This window comes from Dendrobates tinctorius, unplaced genomic scaffold, assembly GCF_039654945.1.
Source record: "Dendrobates tinctorius isolate UK_male_01 unplaced genomic scaffold, ASM3965494v1 ptg000024l, whole genome shotgun sequence".
In the NCBI taxonomy this organism is placed as follows: Eukaryota; Metazoa; Chordata; class Amphibia; order Anura; family Dendrobatidae; genus Dendrobates; species Dendrobates tinctorius.
In genome coordinates, this window is record NW_027361692.1 from 8,793,152 (window position 1) to 8,814,041 (window position 20,890).

Sequence of the window (20,890 nt, forward strand, 5' to 3'; positions counted from 1 at the left end):
CCCACGCATCAGTTGGATTACAGAGCTTGAGAGGCTACCATGGTTAGTACACAACATATAATATATACAACCTATCTACCCTATTTACCAGAATTATTTTATACCATCTCCCCCATAAGGTGACTTTATGAACAATCTTCTAAAGGAGTGCACCCCTATATGTGAACAAGGGAGGGAACTAAGGGTGCTGTCATGGGCTTCCGAAAAATACCGTTACCGGTACGTAACTTAATACTTTATTCGGACTCCCATGACAGCACCACGAGAGAATTACAGAGATGTAAACTAATTTAGGGAGGGACTACAGCCTGCAGCACCCTTAGCCCGAAGGTGAGGTCTGAGGAGGCCCCCATGTCTAACCGATAGTGGTTAAAGAAGGTGGAAGGAGATGACCAGGTGGCCGCCTTACATATTTGATCAATTGATACTCCAGATCTTTCTGCCCAGGATGATGCCATGGCCCGAGTGGAATGCTCCCTCAGATTCTGTGGAGCTGGCCCGCCACCTGCTGTGTAGGCAAGAGAGATAGCCTCCCTAATCCACCTTGCTAACGTGCGTTTTGATACTCTGTATCCTTTCCTGGGACCTTGGAAGGATAGGAATAATGCGTTTTCCTTCTTCCAAGGATCCGTGGCTGCTAAATATGTAAGTATGCACCTCCTAATATCTAATGCCTGAAGTTTCTGCTCTTTAGGGTTGGTTGGATTAGGGAGGAAGGAAGGCAGAACTATCTCCTGTGTCCTGTGGAATTGTGTTGCTACCTTGGGAAGGTATGCTGGATCTGGCCTTAGGATTACCCTATCTTGTAAGAACTCTGTGTAAGGGGGCAATCTGGAAAGTGCCTGTATGTCGCTCACCCTACGTGCGGATGTTATCGCTACCAGAAATGCTGTCTTAAGAGATATAATCTTTAGTGAGGCAGAATCTAAAGGTTCAAACGGACTTTCCGTCATGGCTGTAAGGACTAAGTTTAAGTCCCACGGCACACATCTGTCTTTGTGTATAGGTCTCGATCTGGCCGCTGCTCTGATGAACCTTGCTACCCAATAATTTTTTGCAATATCACCTGCAAACAGGGCCCCTAAGGCTGAAACCTGCACTTTTAATGTACTTGTGGAGAGACCCAATTCGAAACCTTTCTGGAGAAATTCCAGAATATGTTTCGTGGGAATTCCGTCTCTGACGTCAAAGTGAAAGGTGGACAGGAAACGTTTCCAGGTCCTAGCATAGATGTTAGTGGTAGTTAATTTTCTGCTCTTTAGGAGGGTGTCAATTAAGTTCTTGGAGAACCCTCTATCTTTTAATAGTGACCTTTCAAACACCACGCCATCAAATGAAGTCCCGCTACTTGTGGGTGGCTGACTGGCCCCTGGTAGAGGAGATCCGGAAGGTTCGGCAGTACCCAGGGATCGCCTACCGACATGGTCCTCAACCATGCGAACCAGGTCCTCCTGGGCCAAAAGGGGGCAATTAGTATGACTTTTGCCCGATCCTCTCTGATCTTCCTGACTACCAGAGGAAGAAGATTCAATGGCGGGAAGGCGTATGCCAGAGAAAAGTCCCATCTTATCAGGAGGGCATCCACCGCCAGGGGATTTTCCCTGGGGTTCAGAGAGCAGAACGATCTTTCTTTTCTGTTTTCTCTGGTGGCAAAGAGGTCTACCTCTGGCTGACCCCATCTGCGGACAATCTGGTGGTAAATATCTTTGTTCAAAGACCATTCTCCTTGTCTTAGAGCCTTGCGGCTTAAAAAGTCTGCTCTTACGTTGTCCTTTCCGCTGATGTGGAGCGCGGTTAAAGACAGAAAATTTCTCTCTGCTATCTGGAGGAGCCGTTCTGTTATCTGCATTAGCGCGCTGGAGCGGGTTCCACCTTGGTGGTTGACATATGCTACCGCTACTTGGTTGTCCGAGTGTATCCTCACATGATGGCCCTGTAGATACATAATGAGTTTTTTGACTGCCCGTTCTATCGCCAATAGCTCTCTCTGGTTGGATGAGATTTCAGAATCAGAATCCCACTGTCCCTGTAACACTATGTCCCCCATATGGGCTCCCCAACCAAAGGAACTTGCGTCTGTGGTTATAATACGGGTTATCTGTGTTATCCAGGGCACCCCTGATGCTAGGTTCTCGCTATTGAGCCACCATCTCAGTGATTTAACAGCTGAGGGGCTTAGCAACATTCGACCTTGTAAGGAGCCTTCCAGGGCCCTGCTATTAACCAAGACGTCGTTTTGAAGGGCTCTGGTGTGGAATTGTGCCCACCTAACTGCTGGGATGCATGAAGTTAGAGAGCCTAACAGGGACATGGCCTGTCTGAGGGTCATAGATGGATTATCAATTGCCCGAAGAACCTGCTCCTGTATCTTTTGTAATTTATCTAGTGGCAGCAGGCACTGCTGAGTCTCTGAATTTAGTAAAAAGCCTAGAAACTTCTGCATTTTCAAGGGCTGGAGTCGGGATTTCTCGTAGTTTAAAATCCATCCGAGGTTTTGTAACCTGGATCTAGCTTTTTCTATCTGGGATCTACAATGACCCACTGATTTTCCCACAATCAAGAAATCGTCTAAATATGGAATGATTAAGACGTCAACCTCCCGTAAATGAGCCATAACTTCGGCCACTATCTTTGTAAATAACCTGGGTGCTGCCGAGAGACCAAAGGGAAGGGCTCTATACTGATAATGACGCACTGTGCCATCTACTGAAACTGCCACCCTCAGGAACTGTTGGAAGTCTGTATGGATAGGTACATGATAGTACGCATCTTTCAAATGTATGACTGCCATAAAACAACCTTTAAACAATATTTTTATTGTTGTATTAATGGACTCCATTTTAAAATGTACGATTAATCAAAAACTCGTTAAGGGAACGAAGGTTTATAATCGTTCTGAATGTCTTATCAGGTTTCTGGATTAGAAACAGGGGAGAGTAAAACCCTCTTCCTCTTTCAGCTTCTGGAACCTCTACCAGGACATTTTTTTTGGCATAGGCTCAAGACTTCCGCTTCTAAGGCCGCTTGTTCGAGATGAGAAGATCTTAAGGGGGTTAGTTTAAAGGTATCCCGCGGGATCTGGGTAAATTGCAATCTAAGCCCGGTGGATATTACCTTGCGCACCCAGTCACTATTTGTAATCTGTGACCATGCCGGGAAGAAGGATGACAGTCTACCCCCCACGGGAATTGCTAGTCATTGATTTGGTCTCTTTTGATCTCTCGACGAGCATGTGAACATATAGCCCGTACCTCTTCTCCTTCTGTCTTCCCATCTGGGGCGATCTCTAAAAAGGCGAAGAGTTGCGCCTTCTCCCCTGGGCGAATCTCCTTCTACCAAATGGACGACGGTAGGACGCAGACGAAAGGTTTGGGAATTTTTTCTTGTCTCCCGCCTTCTCGAGCAGCTCGTCTAGGACAGCGCCGAACAAATATTCGCCCTCACATGGAATCGCAGAGCTTTGCTCTGGACTGAATGTCTCCCTGCCAGCACTTTAGCCACAGGGCTCTGCGAGCTGCATTAGAGAGACCTGCTGCTCTGGCGGCCATTCTCACTGCATCCGCTGAGGCATCTGCTAGGAAGGCTGCTCCCTCTTGGATGGTCGGTAGGGCCCCAAGAATTGTCTGTCTTGATGTACCCTGTTTAAGTTGTGACTCCAACTGGTCCAACCAGACCATCATGGACCTGGCCGTGCACGTTGAAGCCACTGCTGGTCTTAAGGACCCGGCCGCCATTTCCCAGGTGTTTTTAAGGAAAGCATCAGCCTTTCTGTCTAGGGGATCTTTAAGGGATCCCATGTCCTCAAAGGGCAGCGAGGATTTTTTCGATGCCTTTGCGATGGCTACGTCTAATTTGGGGGCTCTGTCCCACGTATTCACTGCTGGATCGTCGAAGGGGTATCTGCGTTTGAGGGCTGGTGGTAGTGACCCTCTTTTATCCGGCTTTTTCCACTCTCTGTGGATCAGATCCTGGATTTTTTGATTTAACGGGAAGACTCTCCGCTTCCTCTGTTCCAGCCCACAGAACATGACATCCTGCATGGACAATTGGGGCTTAGGCTCCTCTACCTCCATTGTCCCTCTGACTGCTTTGAGCAGCTTGTCTACCCGGTCAAGAGGCAGACAAAATCGCCCCGAGTCCTCTTCTCCTGAGGAGGACGAGGGAGATGAAGCCTGGGAGTCTCTGCTTTTTTTCCACTCTACCGAGGAATCCGACTCCGCTGGGACCTCGCCCCTTAGACTTTCCGGCTGGGATAAGGACTTTAGGGTTTCCCTCATTTCTGCCCTGACAATGTCCCTTAAACTCGCCGCTACCGCGGGCGACTCTTCTGCCACTGTCTGCTGAATACAGGGGGGGCACAATTTTTTGAGGCACGCGTCCGGTAACGGGCATGCACAGAGTGCGCATTCCCTATGTTTAGTCTTACTTGTAGCTTTTTTCCCCTAGAAAAAAAAACACAGAAGGGGGGTCCCGTCACTGAGTGAACTTTCACGAAGATCACTTACCAGTGCCACAATCAAATACCGGAGAATGAGGGGGATTTCTTTCAGCCGATGCTCCTGTCTGCCTGGAGGAGCTCTTACGAGTGGACTGGTCACTTCGTCCCGGCCGCTCATTACTGTCACGGGACACTTTCTTTTTCTGTTTGACCTGCCGAAGGTCATCCAGGGGCGGCAGTGATGTTTGTCGCTGCTGTCGCCCTTGCTTCTGCCGCTGCTGCTGCTCTCGATTACTCTCCATTACCACTGCTGCTGCTGTACGCTGCTGCTTGTAATAATGTGGCCAAGGCAAGGTACCCTGCCGGGGTCCTGCCTAAATACCCCTCCTCCGGTCAGCAGTATCTATGCCGCGCCCCTCCCCCCCCTTAACAGGGCTCCCTACCCCAGCTGGCGCCGGACCCGGTCCGAAAGCCGACGCCATCGGTGTTTCCGATGGGCGCCGCCATCTTGGATCCTTCGCGCATGCGCAGTGGCGCGCTGACCCAGAAGCGCATCCTCCGCCCTCCCCATGACGTCACCGCTACCTCGGAAAAGACCGGAAGCCACGCGGGACGCCCGGGAGCCCCGGAAACAGCGCCACCCGGTCACAGCCCCCTGCAGCCGCGCTGCCGTCGTACCTGCGCCGCCGGAGCCGGGAACCCCCGGGGGGAAAATACTTACCGGCGGCGGCCTAATCCCGGAGACGGACATCCTCCGGACGCCGCTCCCTGCTGCACATGCCACCGCCGTGACACCCATCCTGGGCCACCGTGGCGTCCTCCAGGAGATCCGCACCAGGCCGAGGTAGGAGACCCCCTCGCTACCGGTATCGGCTGGCCGGCCTGGGATCCGGTTCTTCTGTAGGATCCCGTCCCCTCAGGAACAGGAAACCAAACTGATGCGTGGGAGAGGTGCCGCCCTTTTTGTATCTGTAGGTTTCCTGTTCCTATAGGGCGGATCCCCTCTCTCGTGGTGCTGTCATGGGAGTCCGAATAAATAATAATTTAAGCACACGTAATATTTCTATGGCTTCAAGACATTTAATGCACCACAATGGTAATTGGGATGCAATGTCTGTAGTGGGAATTGAATGCATTAAAAATTTGAAACATGGAGATGTAAAAAGACGACTTCTCACAAGGGAGGCTTTCTGGATTTTTTGCTTAGGGTCCAGATATCCTAATGGTCTAAATAAGAGAACTGAAATCATGTACCATTACTAATTGGTTATTTCTATTTTTTTTATATATTTGTATTTGTTATTAATGTGAAATAATTATTTTATCGTCAGCATAACGCAAATCTCTATTTTCTCTGAGAAAAGTGCAAAGGACCTTAGTGTTTAACCCCTTCCTGACATCCGACGTACTATCCCGTCCATGGGACCCGGGCCCCTATGCCCATGGACAGGATAGTACGTCTACCACGATCAGCGGCGCCCACGTGGTGAGTGCCGCTGATCGCGGCCGGGTGTCAGCTATTATCACAGCTGACACCCGGCACAATGTGTCAGGGGCGGTCACGGACCGTCCCTGACACCTTAACCCCTTGCACACCGCGATCAAACATGATCGCGGTGTACCGGGGGTTAAAGGGAAGCATTGGCAGGGAGGGGGCTCCCTCCGTGCTTCCCTGAGCTCCCCACGGCAACGCAATGTGCAGCGGGGGGCTCCTTTCCTGCAGGCCCCCGAATCCAAGATGGCGACGGGGGCCTTCAGGAAGCTGGCTTCCTCAGTGCCTGCAAAGCGCAGGCATGAGGAAGCCTTCTGCACTGCCTGTGACAGATCGCTGATCTGTCACAGTGATTTGAGTTGTGACAGATCAGCGATCTGTCACAGGACAGTGATGTCCCACCTGGGACTATGTAATAAAGTAAAAAAAAAAAAAAAAAAAAAAAAAAAAATAATCGACAAATAAATTAGAAAGAAAAAAAAAAATTCCCCCAATAAATCCATTTTTTGGAAATAAAAAAAACAATAAAAGTACACATTAGGTATCGCCGCGTCCATAACGACCCGCCCTATAAAACTGTCCCATTAGTTAACCCCTTTAGCGAACCCCTTAAAAAATAAAAAAACGAAGCAAAAAAATAATGATTTATTATACCGCCAAACAAAAAGTGTAACAACACGCGATCAAACGCATATAAATATCCATGGTACCGCTGAAAACGTCATCTTGTCCCGCAAAAAACGAGCTGCCATACAGCATCATCAGCAAAAAAAATAAAAAGTTATAGCTCGCAGAATAAAGCGATGCAAAAATAATTATTTATATAAAATAGTTTTCATTGCATAAAACTGACAAAACATAAAAAAACGACCTAAATGAGGTATCGCTGTAACCGTACTGACCCGAAGAATAAAACCGCTTTATCAATTTTACCGCACGCGTAACGGTGTAAACGCACCCCCCCAAAAGAAATTCATGAAACGCTGTTCTTTGGTTCATTCTGCGTCCCAAAAACCGGAATAAAAAGCGATCAAAAAAATGTCACGTGCCCGAAAATGGTACCAATAAAAACGTCAACTCGTCCCGCAAAAAATAAGACCTCACATGACTCGGTGGGTCAAAATACGGAAAAATTATAGCTCTCAATATGTGGTGATGCAAAAACTATTTTTACAATAAAAAGCGTCTTTTAGCGTGCGACAGCTGCCAAATATAAAAACCGCCATAAATAGTAAATCAAACCCCCCGTTATCACCCCCTTAGTTAGGGAAAAATAACAAAAAAAAAAAAAAAAAAAAAAAAAGGATTTCCATTTTTCCATTAGGTTTAGGGCTAGGGCTGAGATTAGGGTTAGGGGTGTGTTGGGGTTCGGGTTTGAGTTAGAATTGGGGGTTTCCACTGTTTGGGCACATCAGGGGCTCTCCAAATGCAACATGGCGTCTGATCTTAATTCCAGCCACTTCTGAGTTGAAAAAGTCAAATGGTGCTCCTTCACTTCCAAGCTCTGCCATGCGCCCAAACAGTGTTTTACCCCCACATGTAGGTTATCAGCCTACTCAGGACAAATTGCAAAACAATTTTTGGGGTCCAATTTCTCCTGTTACCCTTAGAAAAATAAAAATTGGGGGCAAAAATATCATTTTTGTGGAAAAAAAATGATATTTTTATTTTCACGTCCAAGCGTTATAAACTTCTGTGAAGCACTTGGGGGTTCAAAGTTCTCACCACACATCTAGATAAGTTCCGTGGGGGGGTCTAGTGTCCAAAATGGGGTCACTTGTGGGGAGTTTCAATAGTTTAGGTACATCAGGGGCTCTCCAAACGCACATGACACCCACAGACCATTCCATCAAAGTCTGCATTCCAAAACGTCACTACTTCCCTTCCGAGCCCCGACGTGTGTCCATACAGTAGTTTTCACCCACATATGGGGTGTCAGCGTACTCATGACAAATTGGACAACAACTTTTGGGGTCCAATTTCTCCGGTTACCCTTGGGAAAATGAACAAATTGGGGACTAATTGATCATGTTTGTGGAAAAAATACGATTTTTTTATTTTCACGCCCTGGCATTATAAACTTCTGTGAAGCCCTTGGGGGTTCAAAGTGCTCACCTCACATCTAGATAAGTTCCTTGGGGGGGGGGGTCTAGTTTCCAAAATGGGGTCACTTGTAGGGGGTTCCCACTGTTTAGGTACATCAGGGACTCTCCAAACGTGACATGGTGTCCGATCTGAATTCCAGCCAATTTTGCATTGAAAAAGTCAAACGGCGCTCCTTCCATTCTGAGCTCTGCCATGCGCCGAAACAGTCGTTCCCCCCCACATATCAGGTATCAGCATACTCAGGACAAATTGCACAATAACTTTTGCAGTCCAATTTCTCCTGTTACCCTTGGTAAAATAAAAAAAATTGAACCTGAAGTTTTTTTTTTGTGAAAAAAGTTAATGTTCATTTTTTTTTTTAAATATTCAAAAAAAATTCCTGTGACGCACCTAAAGGGTTAATAAACTTTTGAATGTGGTTTTGAGCACCTTAAGGGGTGCAGTTTTTAGAATGGTGTCACTTTTGGGTATTTTCTATCATATAGACCCCTCATAGTGGCTTCAAATGTGATGTGGTCCGTAAAAATAAAATGGTGTTGTAAAAATGAGAAATCGCTGGTCAACTTTTAACCCTTATAACTTCCTAACAAAAAAAAATTTTGGTTCCAAAATTGTGCTGATGTAAAGTAAACATGTGGGAAATGTTAGTTATCAAGTTTTTTGTGTGCCGTATCTCTGATTTAAGGGCATAAAAATTCAAAGTTGGAAAATTGCGAAATTTTCAAAATTTTTGCCAAATTTCCGTTTTTCTCACAAATAAACGCAAGTTATTTGAATGAAATTTTACCACTATCATGAAGTACAATATGTCACGAGAAAACAATGTCAGAATCACCGGGATCCATGGAAGCGTTCCAGAGTTATGACCTCATAAAGGGACAGTGGTCAGAATTGTAAAAATTGGCCCGGTCATGAACGTGCAAACACCCTTGGGGGGGGGGGGGTGAAGGGGTTAATCATGTGACTAAGTGTATCTGCTATTGGTTCCTGATGTGTATAAGATTTGTGTTACTCCATCACTCCACAGCTGTGAAAAAGATCCTTAGTGGATCGAAACGCATAGCCGTTTCTAGTGCCCCCCAGCGTATCCTTTGCTGGAGAGGAAAAAACAGACATGTTGTTATTTTAATTTTCTTCAATAAAGCAAGTTTTTTAGTAGCTGGAACGATCCCTTTTTTTTTTTCTTCAATCATTTGCTGAAGACGCCCCTATTTGCCATGCTCACCATATGGTAAAACTGATCTGGCAATATATTTGCCCAGGTCAGTACGAGTACAGAGATATCAAAACAAGTATAGCTTTTTTTTTATTTAACCCCTTAATTATCTTTAGGGTGAAAAGAAATTCAAAAATTTGTAAAAAAAACTATTTTTGCTTGTATCACCATTTTCCGAGACCTGTTAACGTTTTTAATTTTTCAGCATATGGAGCGGTGTGAAGACGTATTTTCTTTGCAACCTAAGCTGACGTTTTTATTGATACCATTTTGGTGTAGATACAATGTTTATTACAATGTTTGCAGTGGCGAAAATATGTAATTCTTGCATTTTGATTTTTTACACGATACACTGTTAACCGATCGGGTTAATTTATGTTATATACACGATAAATTAACCCGATCGGTTAACAGTGTATCGTGTATATAACATAAATTAACCCGATCGGTTAACAGTGTATGTTATAAATGGATAGATTAGACTATCACAATTACAGCTATACCAAATGCTTTTAATTGCTTAATTTTTAATGGGGCAAAAGAGGAGGGGGGGGGGGGGTCGTGATTTGAACTTCTAAAGTAAAAAAAAGTTTTGTTTTTTTTAATTTTTTTTTACTGTATTTGTTAGTCCTCTTAGGGAATTTGAAGCTGCTCTCATCCGATCACTTGTTCTTCTGTACATTTATAGCTAAATTCACAGTCTCCTCTTGACGCCAGCTATCCGTAGGCTTTCACAGGACTTTCAATGACAGGCATGGGCATCTTCAGCAGACCCTCCACTGTCATGGCAACTCATCGATGCCCCATGATCAAGTCAAGGGCTCGCCAATGGGCTTGTTAAATGCTGTTAAAAGAGTTTGCTTTTCGGCACTTAACTAACAGTTGAAAGCGTAGCTGTGCTCACCCATGACTTATAGAGACCGAATATGGCTGAATACTTCAGACATCATCTACCTGGAAAGATGCCGGCTTGGCTTGCAAGCCCGCATCAAAGGCAGAGACACAACATATGATGCAAATTTAAGTCTTATGTAATGAAGAGGTTAACTAAAACAAATAAATAAAAAATGCAATTTTGGCATCACCGTAATCTTGCCGATATTGAGAATCGCACTGGCGGGTAATTTTAACCCAAACCTGAAAGAGGCACCTTAAACATGGATACTTAAGCAAAAGAGAAAGTTTGTACACCAAACGTATACAAAAAAACCCCTCAGTCCAGATATAACAAACTTTATTCACACAAAAATTGTTGACAACAATAACATGTTAAGAAACTGGAACATTTCGTGTCATGGCAACTTACAACTATATACTAGCAAAATATGTTCAAATACCATCAATATTTTTTTAAATATTTTTTTTTTTACAACAGATTTTGTCAGTTTTATTTTATTAAACAATCTTTTCAGTAAAAGACGTTTCATTTCTTGCAAACTGTAGCGTTAAAAAAAATTAAAATAATGGAGGAAAAAAAAAAAAAAAAAAAAAAGTGGGTTAGTTGCACCAAAGCCTCATTTAAAAGGAATTTTCAAGAATATACAATACTAACCCAAAAATAACAAATTATTATTGGTAGTACATAAGGGACACAATTTACTGAACATGTATGGGACTGAACTGTGTTTTTTGGTGATCCGGCAGGCACTATAAAATACAGGCAACTTTTACTATTCCATATAAACTGCTCATGTATTTGGAATAATTTCAGCACCCGTGAAGATATAGAAAGAGTGTGCCAATTCACATAAATCCATGTGTTAAAAATGATCAGCCATCTCACGACAGGACTGAAAAACTAGAATCTGCTGTGAGATATAAAAGGAGCCTGTCGTGATGAAAATAGTATCTGATCTGCAGGCCGGATGTTATAAGGCAGGAGGAGCTGATCAGATTCTTATACATTTTTGCGGGAAAAGCGTCAGTAAAACTTGCATTTATTGAAATCACTTGTGACTGTATATTTAAGTCCAGTGGGTGGGACCTACTCAATGTCAATTACCAAGAAAGACCACCCACTGGACTCAGATTTTATATGGTGAAATCCCTGATGATTGTATGTGTACAAGTTAAAACAAATCTTTTCCAACAGCTTTATATTATTCTGCTTAGCTTCTTCTCTATACTATGCTGTATACCGATCAGATCACACACGACATGTTTTCTTTAAATAGCCTATTATTTTAAAGGGCTCATCTCAGAAGCCTTGAAAGCATACAATGACCATATGCCACCAATATGTAACTAGCTGGGGTACTTGGTCTCTGCTTTTGTATCCTTTAGTTGGCCTTCTTAGTTGAACCATGTGATACAGGTTTTAAACAGCCTGCAAGTTTTTACCCAACAGAAATGCCAGTTCCTCTATAATTTATATCAATAGACTGCTCGCCAAAAGCATTAGTTAGCATACAAGCAGTAAAGCCTCCCTTAGGGCAGAGACACATTGCCGTATTTCTCATGCGAGAGTCGCATCGTAAAACTCATACTGGCTGTCGGCTCTCCTGACCTGAGCTTGACAGCTGCATAGTAATCCATCACGCTGTCATGCTCAGGTCAGGAGAGGTGCCGGCCAGTCCGTGCAGAGCAAATTATCGCATGAGAAATACGGCAGTGTGACTCCAGCCCTTAGTCAGAAGATTTTTTAATTCCTAATCCATTTTTTCGGATCCAATTAGGAAAAGGGTTTGAATAGCAATAGTTTCCACCTAAATAGTTCAGTAATTCAGTCCATAGGACTCTAAATATTAAAAGTGTAAGTAACTAGAAATGCAAAGAGGAGTTCCGCTCTAGACAAAAAAAAAAATATTGTGTCCTATATTAATAAATCAGATGTTAAGACAGCAAGTACAGCTATATTGGTAGAGACAGCTACCCAGCAAATTATGCTGTCATTTGTCACTTTAACATGCTGACACGTTTACACACAAGTAATGCACTTAACATTTCATTACTTCCCATTTATACATCTGCATTCAAGGACATCACGTGGTTAAAAAAAAAAAAAAAAAAAAAAAAAAAAAAATTTGTCTTCGAAAATGAGACAATTACCAATATATGACTGGCCATATATAATTTAACAATATGCGGCAATGTTTAAATTTTGAGAAAAAAATTCTCATAGAAAATCAAGTGTGGCATGATACCCTAGGAATCGATAAGGACCCGTTACCAGGTCAACACTGGAATCCTTTTTGCTTGTTGTATGCTCCCCTTAGTAAACAATTTGCACTTCCTTTTAAATCTGCCATACAGTACCAGATACAGGCCTTTTTACATAGATTTTATGGTCTTCACAAAGAGGACACTGATCACAGTGTTCTCTGGAGACAGGTCTTTGGGCTGCTGTGCATTATTGCCAAGTGAAAAACACCCCCTTGGTAAAGACCAAAAACTCACCACCAAACAAAAAGGCTCGGGAACCATATGGCGGATTTAAAACAAAAGCTGGAATACCCTCGGTAGCAGCAGGGATAAAATAAGGCCGGGGTCACACTTGCGAGTAACTCGCATGAGTCTTGCATCTCAATACCCGGCACTGCCGCCGGCACTCAAGCCGGAGTGTGCGGCTGCATGTATTTCTATGCAGCTGAGCACTCCGGTCCCGAGTGCCTGCGGCAGTGCCAGGTATTGAGATGTGAGACTCATGCGAGTTTCTTGCAAGTGTGACCCTGGCCTAAGGGCAAAAACAGCCTACTTTGTTCTTTTTAATCATCACTATTTTACTAGTCTCACCAGAAAAACAGCTGGCCGGACAGAGAAGACCACCTTCTTTCCGCCTTTTTTTAAACAGTGAAAATAAAAATATTCTTGACAGAACTTGATCGCCTCTCATCCAATCAGCTTTCTGTTCCAGTTCCTGGTTGGAAAAAAGGTGAATATTAAAATTAGTCCAAAACAACAAAATGTCCTTGGGAGAAGAAACAATCTCTTTAGATATGTCACAAGAATGACAAAGAAAACAGATCATTAGCAATAATGAGTAGAAGTTCTCTTGGCTGGGCCCAACATTTCAAGAAACACTCACAGACACTTCTGGGAGTCACATGAACACTAGCGGTGTGGAGCGGATGAATCTGGTACGAATGGAAAAGACACATGATCGTGGGCTGGCACAGTGCACATTTCCTCTGGACTTTGACCCACTGGAGTGTTGGGCAAGTTCACACTGGACATTTTTTTTCTGCAGCAAAAGCTGATTTCTTTGCAGGAAAGAAGTTGCAGCAAAAACGCACATTTTGGTGTGTTTCGTTTGCGTTTTTTGGGGCTAACTAGTGTCTCTTTGTGCATGCTGATAAAATTGAGTCCCAGGCTATTAATATCAGCTCACAGCTATATACTTAGCCTTTACAGGCTATTAAAATGGGGGATGCACGGAAAAAATAAAAATTACGTATAGTCCCCTACAATTAATAACAACCAAAGGCTATGCAGACAACTGCGGGCTGATATTACTAGCCTAGGAAGGGGCCATGGATACTGGCCCCCCGGATAAAAACCATCAGCTCTCAGCCGCCCCAGAAAAGGCGCATCTATAAATTCTGGCACTTTGCCTCGCTCTTCCCACTTGCCCTGTAGCGGTGGCAAGTAGGGTGATAGTTGGGGGGGGTCTGATGTCACCTTTGTATTGTCAGGTTACATCAAGCCCCAAGGTTAGTAATAGAGAGGCGTCAATTACTAACCCCATAGTCATATTGTATAAAAACACACACACCCCGAGAGTAAAGTCCTTCAACTGAGAGAATAAGAAAGTCGCAAAGGTGCAGTGGCGAGTTCACCGGGAGAATTTCACTGCTGTGAAGTTCAACTGCAGAGTACTTGCCAGCGTGGATCTCACCGAGGTCACCGCAGTTCAGCCCATCTGGGAACGCAGCCTAAGTGACATCACCGCTAGTCACTGAGACTGCGCTCACAGCATCTCATTCACCAGTGGGTCTCAGCCTGGATGGTCGCATCTAGGCACCATCCAGGTTGAAAACTAAATTATCCCCCAGACATGGATTACGGCATGGGACAGAACGACAGACAGGTGAGGGATATTGTTATTTTTATTTTATTATAGGAGAACAAGGGCTTCGGTGGAATTAGTTGAGCATAACTATTTGTTATTTTTAAATAAAAATGGAAAAACTGTGTTTTGTTTTATTTCTCATAAAAGACTTTACTATAGTGCTATGGTAAATATAGACACAGCCAGAATAAAGTATACATGTCTTATGGACACCTCTCCGCTGCTGACTTGATGTTACCTGACAATACAAAGGTGACATCAACCCCACTTGCCACCGCTACAGGGCAAGAGCTGAGTAAAGCGCCAGAATTGGCACAGTTAATAGATGTGCCTTTTCTGAGCAGCTGCGGCCTGCTATTTTTAGCCTGGGGGGGGGGGGGGGGGGCGCACAATATCCATGGCCCCTTACCAGCCTGAGAATACCAGCCCCCAGCTGTCTGCTTTTGCAAGGCTGGTTGTTAAAATGGCATGGGGTTCCCCCCCATTCTTATTTTAAACTATTTATTTAAATAATAAAAAACAGCGTGGGGACCCCTCTATTCTTAATAACCAACCTCGCTGACGCCAACAGCTGAGGGTTGCAGCCCCCAGCTGTGAGTTTCGCCTGGATGGTTATCAAAAAATAGGACCATGCAGGTTTTTTTTTTTTCATCATTTACAGCACAGGAGTGGCTGATAAATACTCCCATCATCCACACCGGCTCTCACTGTTATTAGCGGCAGCAGGTGTTGGATGATGGGAGCTGTAGTCCCATTTGCTCACACCAGTGACCGGAGGTAAACTTTATACCTCCGCTCACAGCGGAGCGCTCACGATGTCTTTTGACAGCATGGGAACCGTGGCTCTGACCGGTGGGGATGGTTTCACTGCCGATCAAAAACTGTGTTTGCCGCACTATCATGCATATGACAGCGCGTCAAACACTGTATTGTCGGGTCCCGTATTCAAGTGAATGGGGTTCGGTTCCGCTCTGCTTGATGACAGACTGTATGGCTGCTTCATGCAACCATGCAGCCTCCCATCTAGATGTAGCGGAGCTGACACCCTGCTGTACTTGACTTTTCTGCAGCAAATACGCTGCAAAAAAAAAAAAAAAAAACACTGCGTATTTGCAGCGTTTTTTTATTTTTTTTTTTACCATCCATTCAAGTCAATGAGTGAAAAATGCAGAAAAAACGCTGAAAGAATTAACATAACATAGTAACATAGTTAGTAAGGCCAAAAAGAGACATTAGTCCATCCAGTTCAGCCTATAAAATTCTGTCAAAATAAATCCCCAGATCTACGTCCTTCTAAAGAACCTAACAATAACAATTGACATGCTCTATGTCAAAGAACGTTGCAAAGCACAAAATCCTGATGACAAAAAAACGTGTGTGCATGAGATTTCTGAAATCTCATACGCTGTGCTAGTACTGCAAAAAGTAGCTGAAACTTAGCATAAAAAAGCAGCAAAAATGCCCAGTGTGAACATACCCTTAGACTATGGCTTCATAATTCACCATGAGAATTCATTTCTAGCAGGCACCTGCCAAAATTTATCAAGTGAGCAATAAGATATAGCGTGTCAGAGGAGGGATTATGCTTTAAAGGGGTAATCTAGTACTAAAACCACATGACTATCCATGAGTTAGGTTTGGTACTGCAGCTTAGCGCTTGAAAAGAATGGAGCGGAAATAACACAACTTGTACTCTTGCGCTCAGCCAGCAAGAGGGGGGCTGAAAAGGATTGCGTTCCATGACAGCATCTCACAACCCAGAAGTTGTAGCATTAAAGGCAGGTCTGAGCATTTTTTCCAATTTATGTTAATTAGTAAAAAAACACTTTTTACTACTGTTTTCTTATATAACAAGGGCAGCCCTAGTCAGGGAATAGGTATACAAAGGATGTATATGCCTTTAACGCATTTGAATCAAAATTGGAGGAGGACCCACAGAGTGAAACATATGTGAATGCAGCCTGATAGTCCAATTACACTTTACAGTGTGGGTGAAACTAGAAATTCACAATGTGAATATGCAACAAAAAAATCTGTAGCAATCATGTGCCATGGGAATGACAATATGCACTGTATGAAATACATGACATTAAGAATTACGTCTATAATATATAAAGGGTGAAGTAAAGTAATTTGTTGGCTTACATGGTTGGAACCCACTACACTAAAAGCAGCAGCAAGAGCATACAGTAGATAATGGTTACAAAAATGGATGCCACACCTATTAGTTGTCACGCCATCTGCCTTTTCGAGGGATCATCTCTCTTTCGCTGTCTTTTTTCTTCTTAAACTGGACATACCTCTCAGCCATATCAACCAGCTCATGTGGAACTTCCTAATAAAACACAGAATAGTATAAATCTTCACATTCTTTATATAAAAAGTGAATAAGGGTGCTTTCGCATTGCGTTTTGTGCTCGCATCGGGGCATCAAATTATAGAACTTCAACATTTTCAGAAAAAGTACAAATTTTATGTTGATCATGGGCACGATGTTGTGACAGCTTTTCTTTTTCCATATTAGATTTTACTTTTAAACCCATTTTAGAGATATAGTTTTAAACATGGAATTGAGGTGCCTGCTGGGTCTCCCTGCCAGCTTCTCACAGCTGGGTGCACCTTCCTTGATAAACTAGATGAGGAGTTTATCTTCTTACTCACAGATGAGTGAAAATACCTGATATTAAATGAATAACCACTATAATTTTTTGTAGTTAACTTACTGGCATACTGCTTGGTTACATCACTCTTCAATATTGAGAAATTATGAAAAAGTCGGCACTTAATTAAAACAACTTGATCTATCTGGTATCGAGTATGAACACCACATGCAGAAATACAGGCACTTACATCCCTTGGCATCCATCAATGAGATTAATGGTTGTATGAGGAATGTTCTGCCTCACTGAAAGCACATGGGACCACGATTCATCAAGGTCTACTACATGACGTCTTAACCTGCAGTACCTCCAAAACGGTCCTCCATTAGGCACATCTGTGGCGTCACTTCAAAGGGAACTGGATGATTTGCATGCCTAAGTGCATTTAGCATGGCAGAACATTCCTCAGACAACCCATAATAAGATCACTGATAGAAGCAGGGCTGCGGAGTCGGTAAGCCACAGTTGCGACTCCGACTCCTGGATTTTATCAGGCTCCGTCTCCGACTCCTTCATAAATGGCCAATTCATAACAACAAATTTACTGTTGTAAAATATTAAACATCGTGCTTATTCAGTTTCTCACCATCATATAAGTAATCAGACCACTTAGAGCAAAAACTACATTTATTAGAATACAATTAGAATATAGCAAATAACTTTTATAAACTTTTCTAAACTGTAAGTAAATATGCAATAAAAACTTTTATGCAGTTAATAAGAAGAAATCTATAAATTTGTCCTCAGAAAAAGTATTGCCTCTGTCAGATCCTCCTTCATGGATGCCCTCAAATCTGATCTAATTATTTTGAGAGCAGAGAACAACCTCTCTACACTAACTTGTGTTGGTGGCAAAGCAGTAACCACTCGGGCAACATCTCTGACAATGTCAGGATACAGAGGAATCGCTTGTTGCACTGTTATTTTTGATGAACGGTCAAATTTCTCAATTTCTTTTAGTGCACATGAAAAATTCTGCAGAAATATATTGACACAGTTTCAACAAGATCATCTAAACTATCATGTTGCTGTTCATCTGAAGCAACTTCAGTTTGCTCCTCAGTTACAATACTGTGTTCCTCTATTTCAAACATTTCTGTGTCTGTGGACCCAGAATGTTCTTCTAGCTGCTGGTCACCATCATTACTCTCATTCATTAGCTTAATAGTACTTATCATATTTGAAGCATTGTCAGTTACGACAGAAAGAACTTGCTTTTTTTTAAGTTCATAGTCTTGCAGAACCTTTTCCACCAAGACCTGGAGAAACTCACTGGTGTGATGAGCTTTGGTGTCTTTTACTGCCAATGTCTTGGTAACTATTTCATTTTTGTCACAAACAAATCGGACATTGATGGCAAAATAGTTCACTCTGACGTGTGCAGGCATCCATTTTAAGAAACAGAAAGCGTCCCTTGAAAGTTTTTTTAAGTTCTTCCTTTTGTTTAAAAGCTTCTTCGATTACTAATTTTCTAATACTCTCTCTCTCCAGAGAAACACCAAGCTTGCGGGCCATTTCCCCATTCAGACACATAAAAGCTGGTCGTGAAAATAATGAAATAGGCACACTATCCTTTACAACAAGCTCTATGATCTGTTTTTTAAATGTATCTACTGTCATTGTCACAGTAACTTTGTCACTGACAAAATATCTTGCAACTGATGGCTGCAAAGTTCTCTGCTCCTTTGTTTGGCTGGAAGAGCTGGGCACTGGTTCATTAGTTTGGATGCAGTCTTTCTCATCCACTGGTTTCAGTACTTCTGGATGAAAGCGCTGTAAATGTCTCTTTAGATTAGAAGCTCTGGTAGGAGCATTTTTATCTTTGCCTGAATATGCACTCATCTTGGCTTCACAGCATTTGTTTTCGTCTGGATCATTTGTCATACACTGACAGACATAATGTTTTCTATCCTGAGTGATGGTGAAATGTTCAAATACAGCGGATTTAATGTGATGCTTCTTTGACATTCTCAGGTTTTTAATTCTGCATTCACAATCCAAATGACAATTGTTTTTCCTAAAAACAATTGTACAAAATTATTGCCAGGTCGTACAACTGATATAGTGGTCAGTAATACTGTTATTATTCCTCATGTACTCACAGTTAACTGATGCAAAGTTTGTTGAAAGGATAATACTTCTTACAGTCTTCCTCTTCTGAGTAGCAGGCAGCTGTGAGATGCTTGGAAGACACACACCTAGTATGATCTAGTCTAGAGGAGGAGCTTTACTACTAAGAATTTGCAACACATTTTCACTTTCAGTTTCATACATTGCCAGTAGGGGGGTTGGAGCAGCATGAGGTTAACCAAGTATAAGATTAGATAAGGGCAGTGGAGAACAGTGACACACAAGTAGTAAGAAATGTCTCTATCTCCAGCAGAACTGCTTATCACTGTTGTTCATAGTTTGATAGAACATATATATTTGAGTAACATTTATAAAATTCATATGAAAGTTCAATTATGAAATATTAATACATTTTTTTTTTAAAGCTGGAGTCGGAGTCGGTACATTTCTACCGACTCCGACCAAAACTAACTCCGACTCCACAGCCCTGGATAGCAGCCAAGGTGTGCAAATCTGGAATTGTGTGTGTGGATCTCATACTCAATTAAAAAGGGGTATTCCCATCTCCAAGATCCTACCCAATATGTAATAGGTGTAATGAAAATATTAGCAAATACCTCCAATTAGAAATGTAGGATAGTTTTTCTGACTCACTAGGTCTTTCCTCATGTGCAAGAATTGCAGGACCTTAGGTATCCATGGTTATGACCACTAGCAACTAGCTGTCACTATATCAGTGGTCGTAACCATGGATACTTAAGGTCCTGCACATGAGGAAAGAGACATACCCGAAGCTTGCTATGCCCGACTAACACTCTCAGCACCATCTCTACTGAAGCCTGCTTACCGGGTTTCCATCATCGAGATTAACCACCGTGATGACAAATATCTCCCCTCGAGGACCTGCCTGGCGGCCATCTAACATGGTCTACAGTGAAACATGCAAGAGCCATGATGTTTGGCCTTCTGCATCTGGGACTATATGCCTTGAATATGTTTAGGCTACGTTCAGACATTTTTGTGTGGAAAGCATACGGACCCATATATTAGATCACATGGGATATTTCACACATGGACATTGGTACAGTGTGAAAAAAAAAAATACACAAAAAAAAACCCAGCATGGACAAGTCTGGTTTGATTTATGGACCAGATTAGAACATGTGCTACGTAGACAGTCACATACAGCCAGTCACATTCATATTGCAAACTTTACTGGTACAAAAGATGTCCATATCATATCCTATGATTTTTCTTCATAATTCTTTTTTGTAAAAGAGAAATTGTGTCAGCAAGATCAACCAACCCCCCACCCCCTCCCCCTCCATCATACTGGATTTTGAAAGCTACCTCCACTGAGACCTTATAGAATGTAAACCCGCAAGGACGTGGCCCTCTGGTTTCTGTACCAGTCAGACATGGTTTGTTTATTATTTATATTTAATATGCAACCCCTTCTCATGTACAACACCATGGAAGTAATGGTGCTCTACAAATAATACAATCCTGATTGATAGCTAATGAGACTGGTAATGGGCATGGAGACATTGGAAGGCAGAGGCACGGGAAGAGCTAGGTCACATCAAAAGCACTTAAAGGGGTTGTCCGGGCTTGTCACATGATCTCAGTGCATATCTGGGCTGCAGAATGCTGACAATAAGTAATTTACCTTCTGTCACTAGTTTGCAGGTTTCCAAGATATCATCTCTTGCTTCTAACAAAAACGTCCAGGGGGGTGATTTATGGCATTGAAACGAGAACTGATCGTAAAAGTATACGCCAAAGCAATTGCCAAAAGACTAAGCCCTCTACTCCCTGGCTCCATTCACGCGGACCAGGCTGGTTTTGTACAACGCAGGGAGACTAGAGATAATACTGTAAAAACATTGCTCCTTGCCTC

At 42.9% G+C, this 20,890-nt stretch overlaps 1 protein-coding gene across 3 annotated transcripts in view; it reads right to left on the bottom strand.

Annotated features, from left to right (window-relative positions):
* The window catches only part of DDX43 (DEAD-box helicase 43), an 83,212-nt gene that overhangs the window by 17,050 nt on the left and 45,272 nt on the right, over nt 1-20,890 (bottom strand). For 2 of the 3 annotated variants that reach the window (XM_073569336.1, XM_073569335.1), the window contains exons 16-17: nt 16,482-16,595; nt 12,985-13,108 (exon numbers count right to left, since the gene is read on the bottom strand). In XM_073569336.1, coding sequence (XP_073425437.1) covers nt 16,485-16,595 — 111 coding nt within the window. In that variant the 3' untranslated portion in view covers nt 12,985-13,108; nt 16,482-16,484. Of the gene's footprint in view, nt 1-10,469; nt 10,690-12,984; nt 13,109-16,481; nt 16,596-20,890 lie in introns of those variants that run through there. The other variant, XM_073569334.1, reaches the window with a different exon arrangement.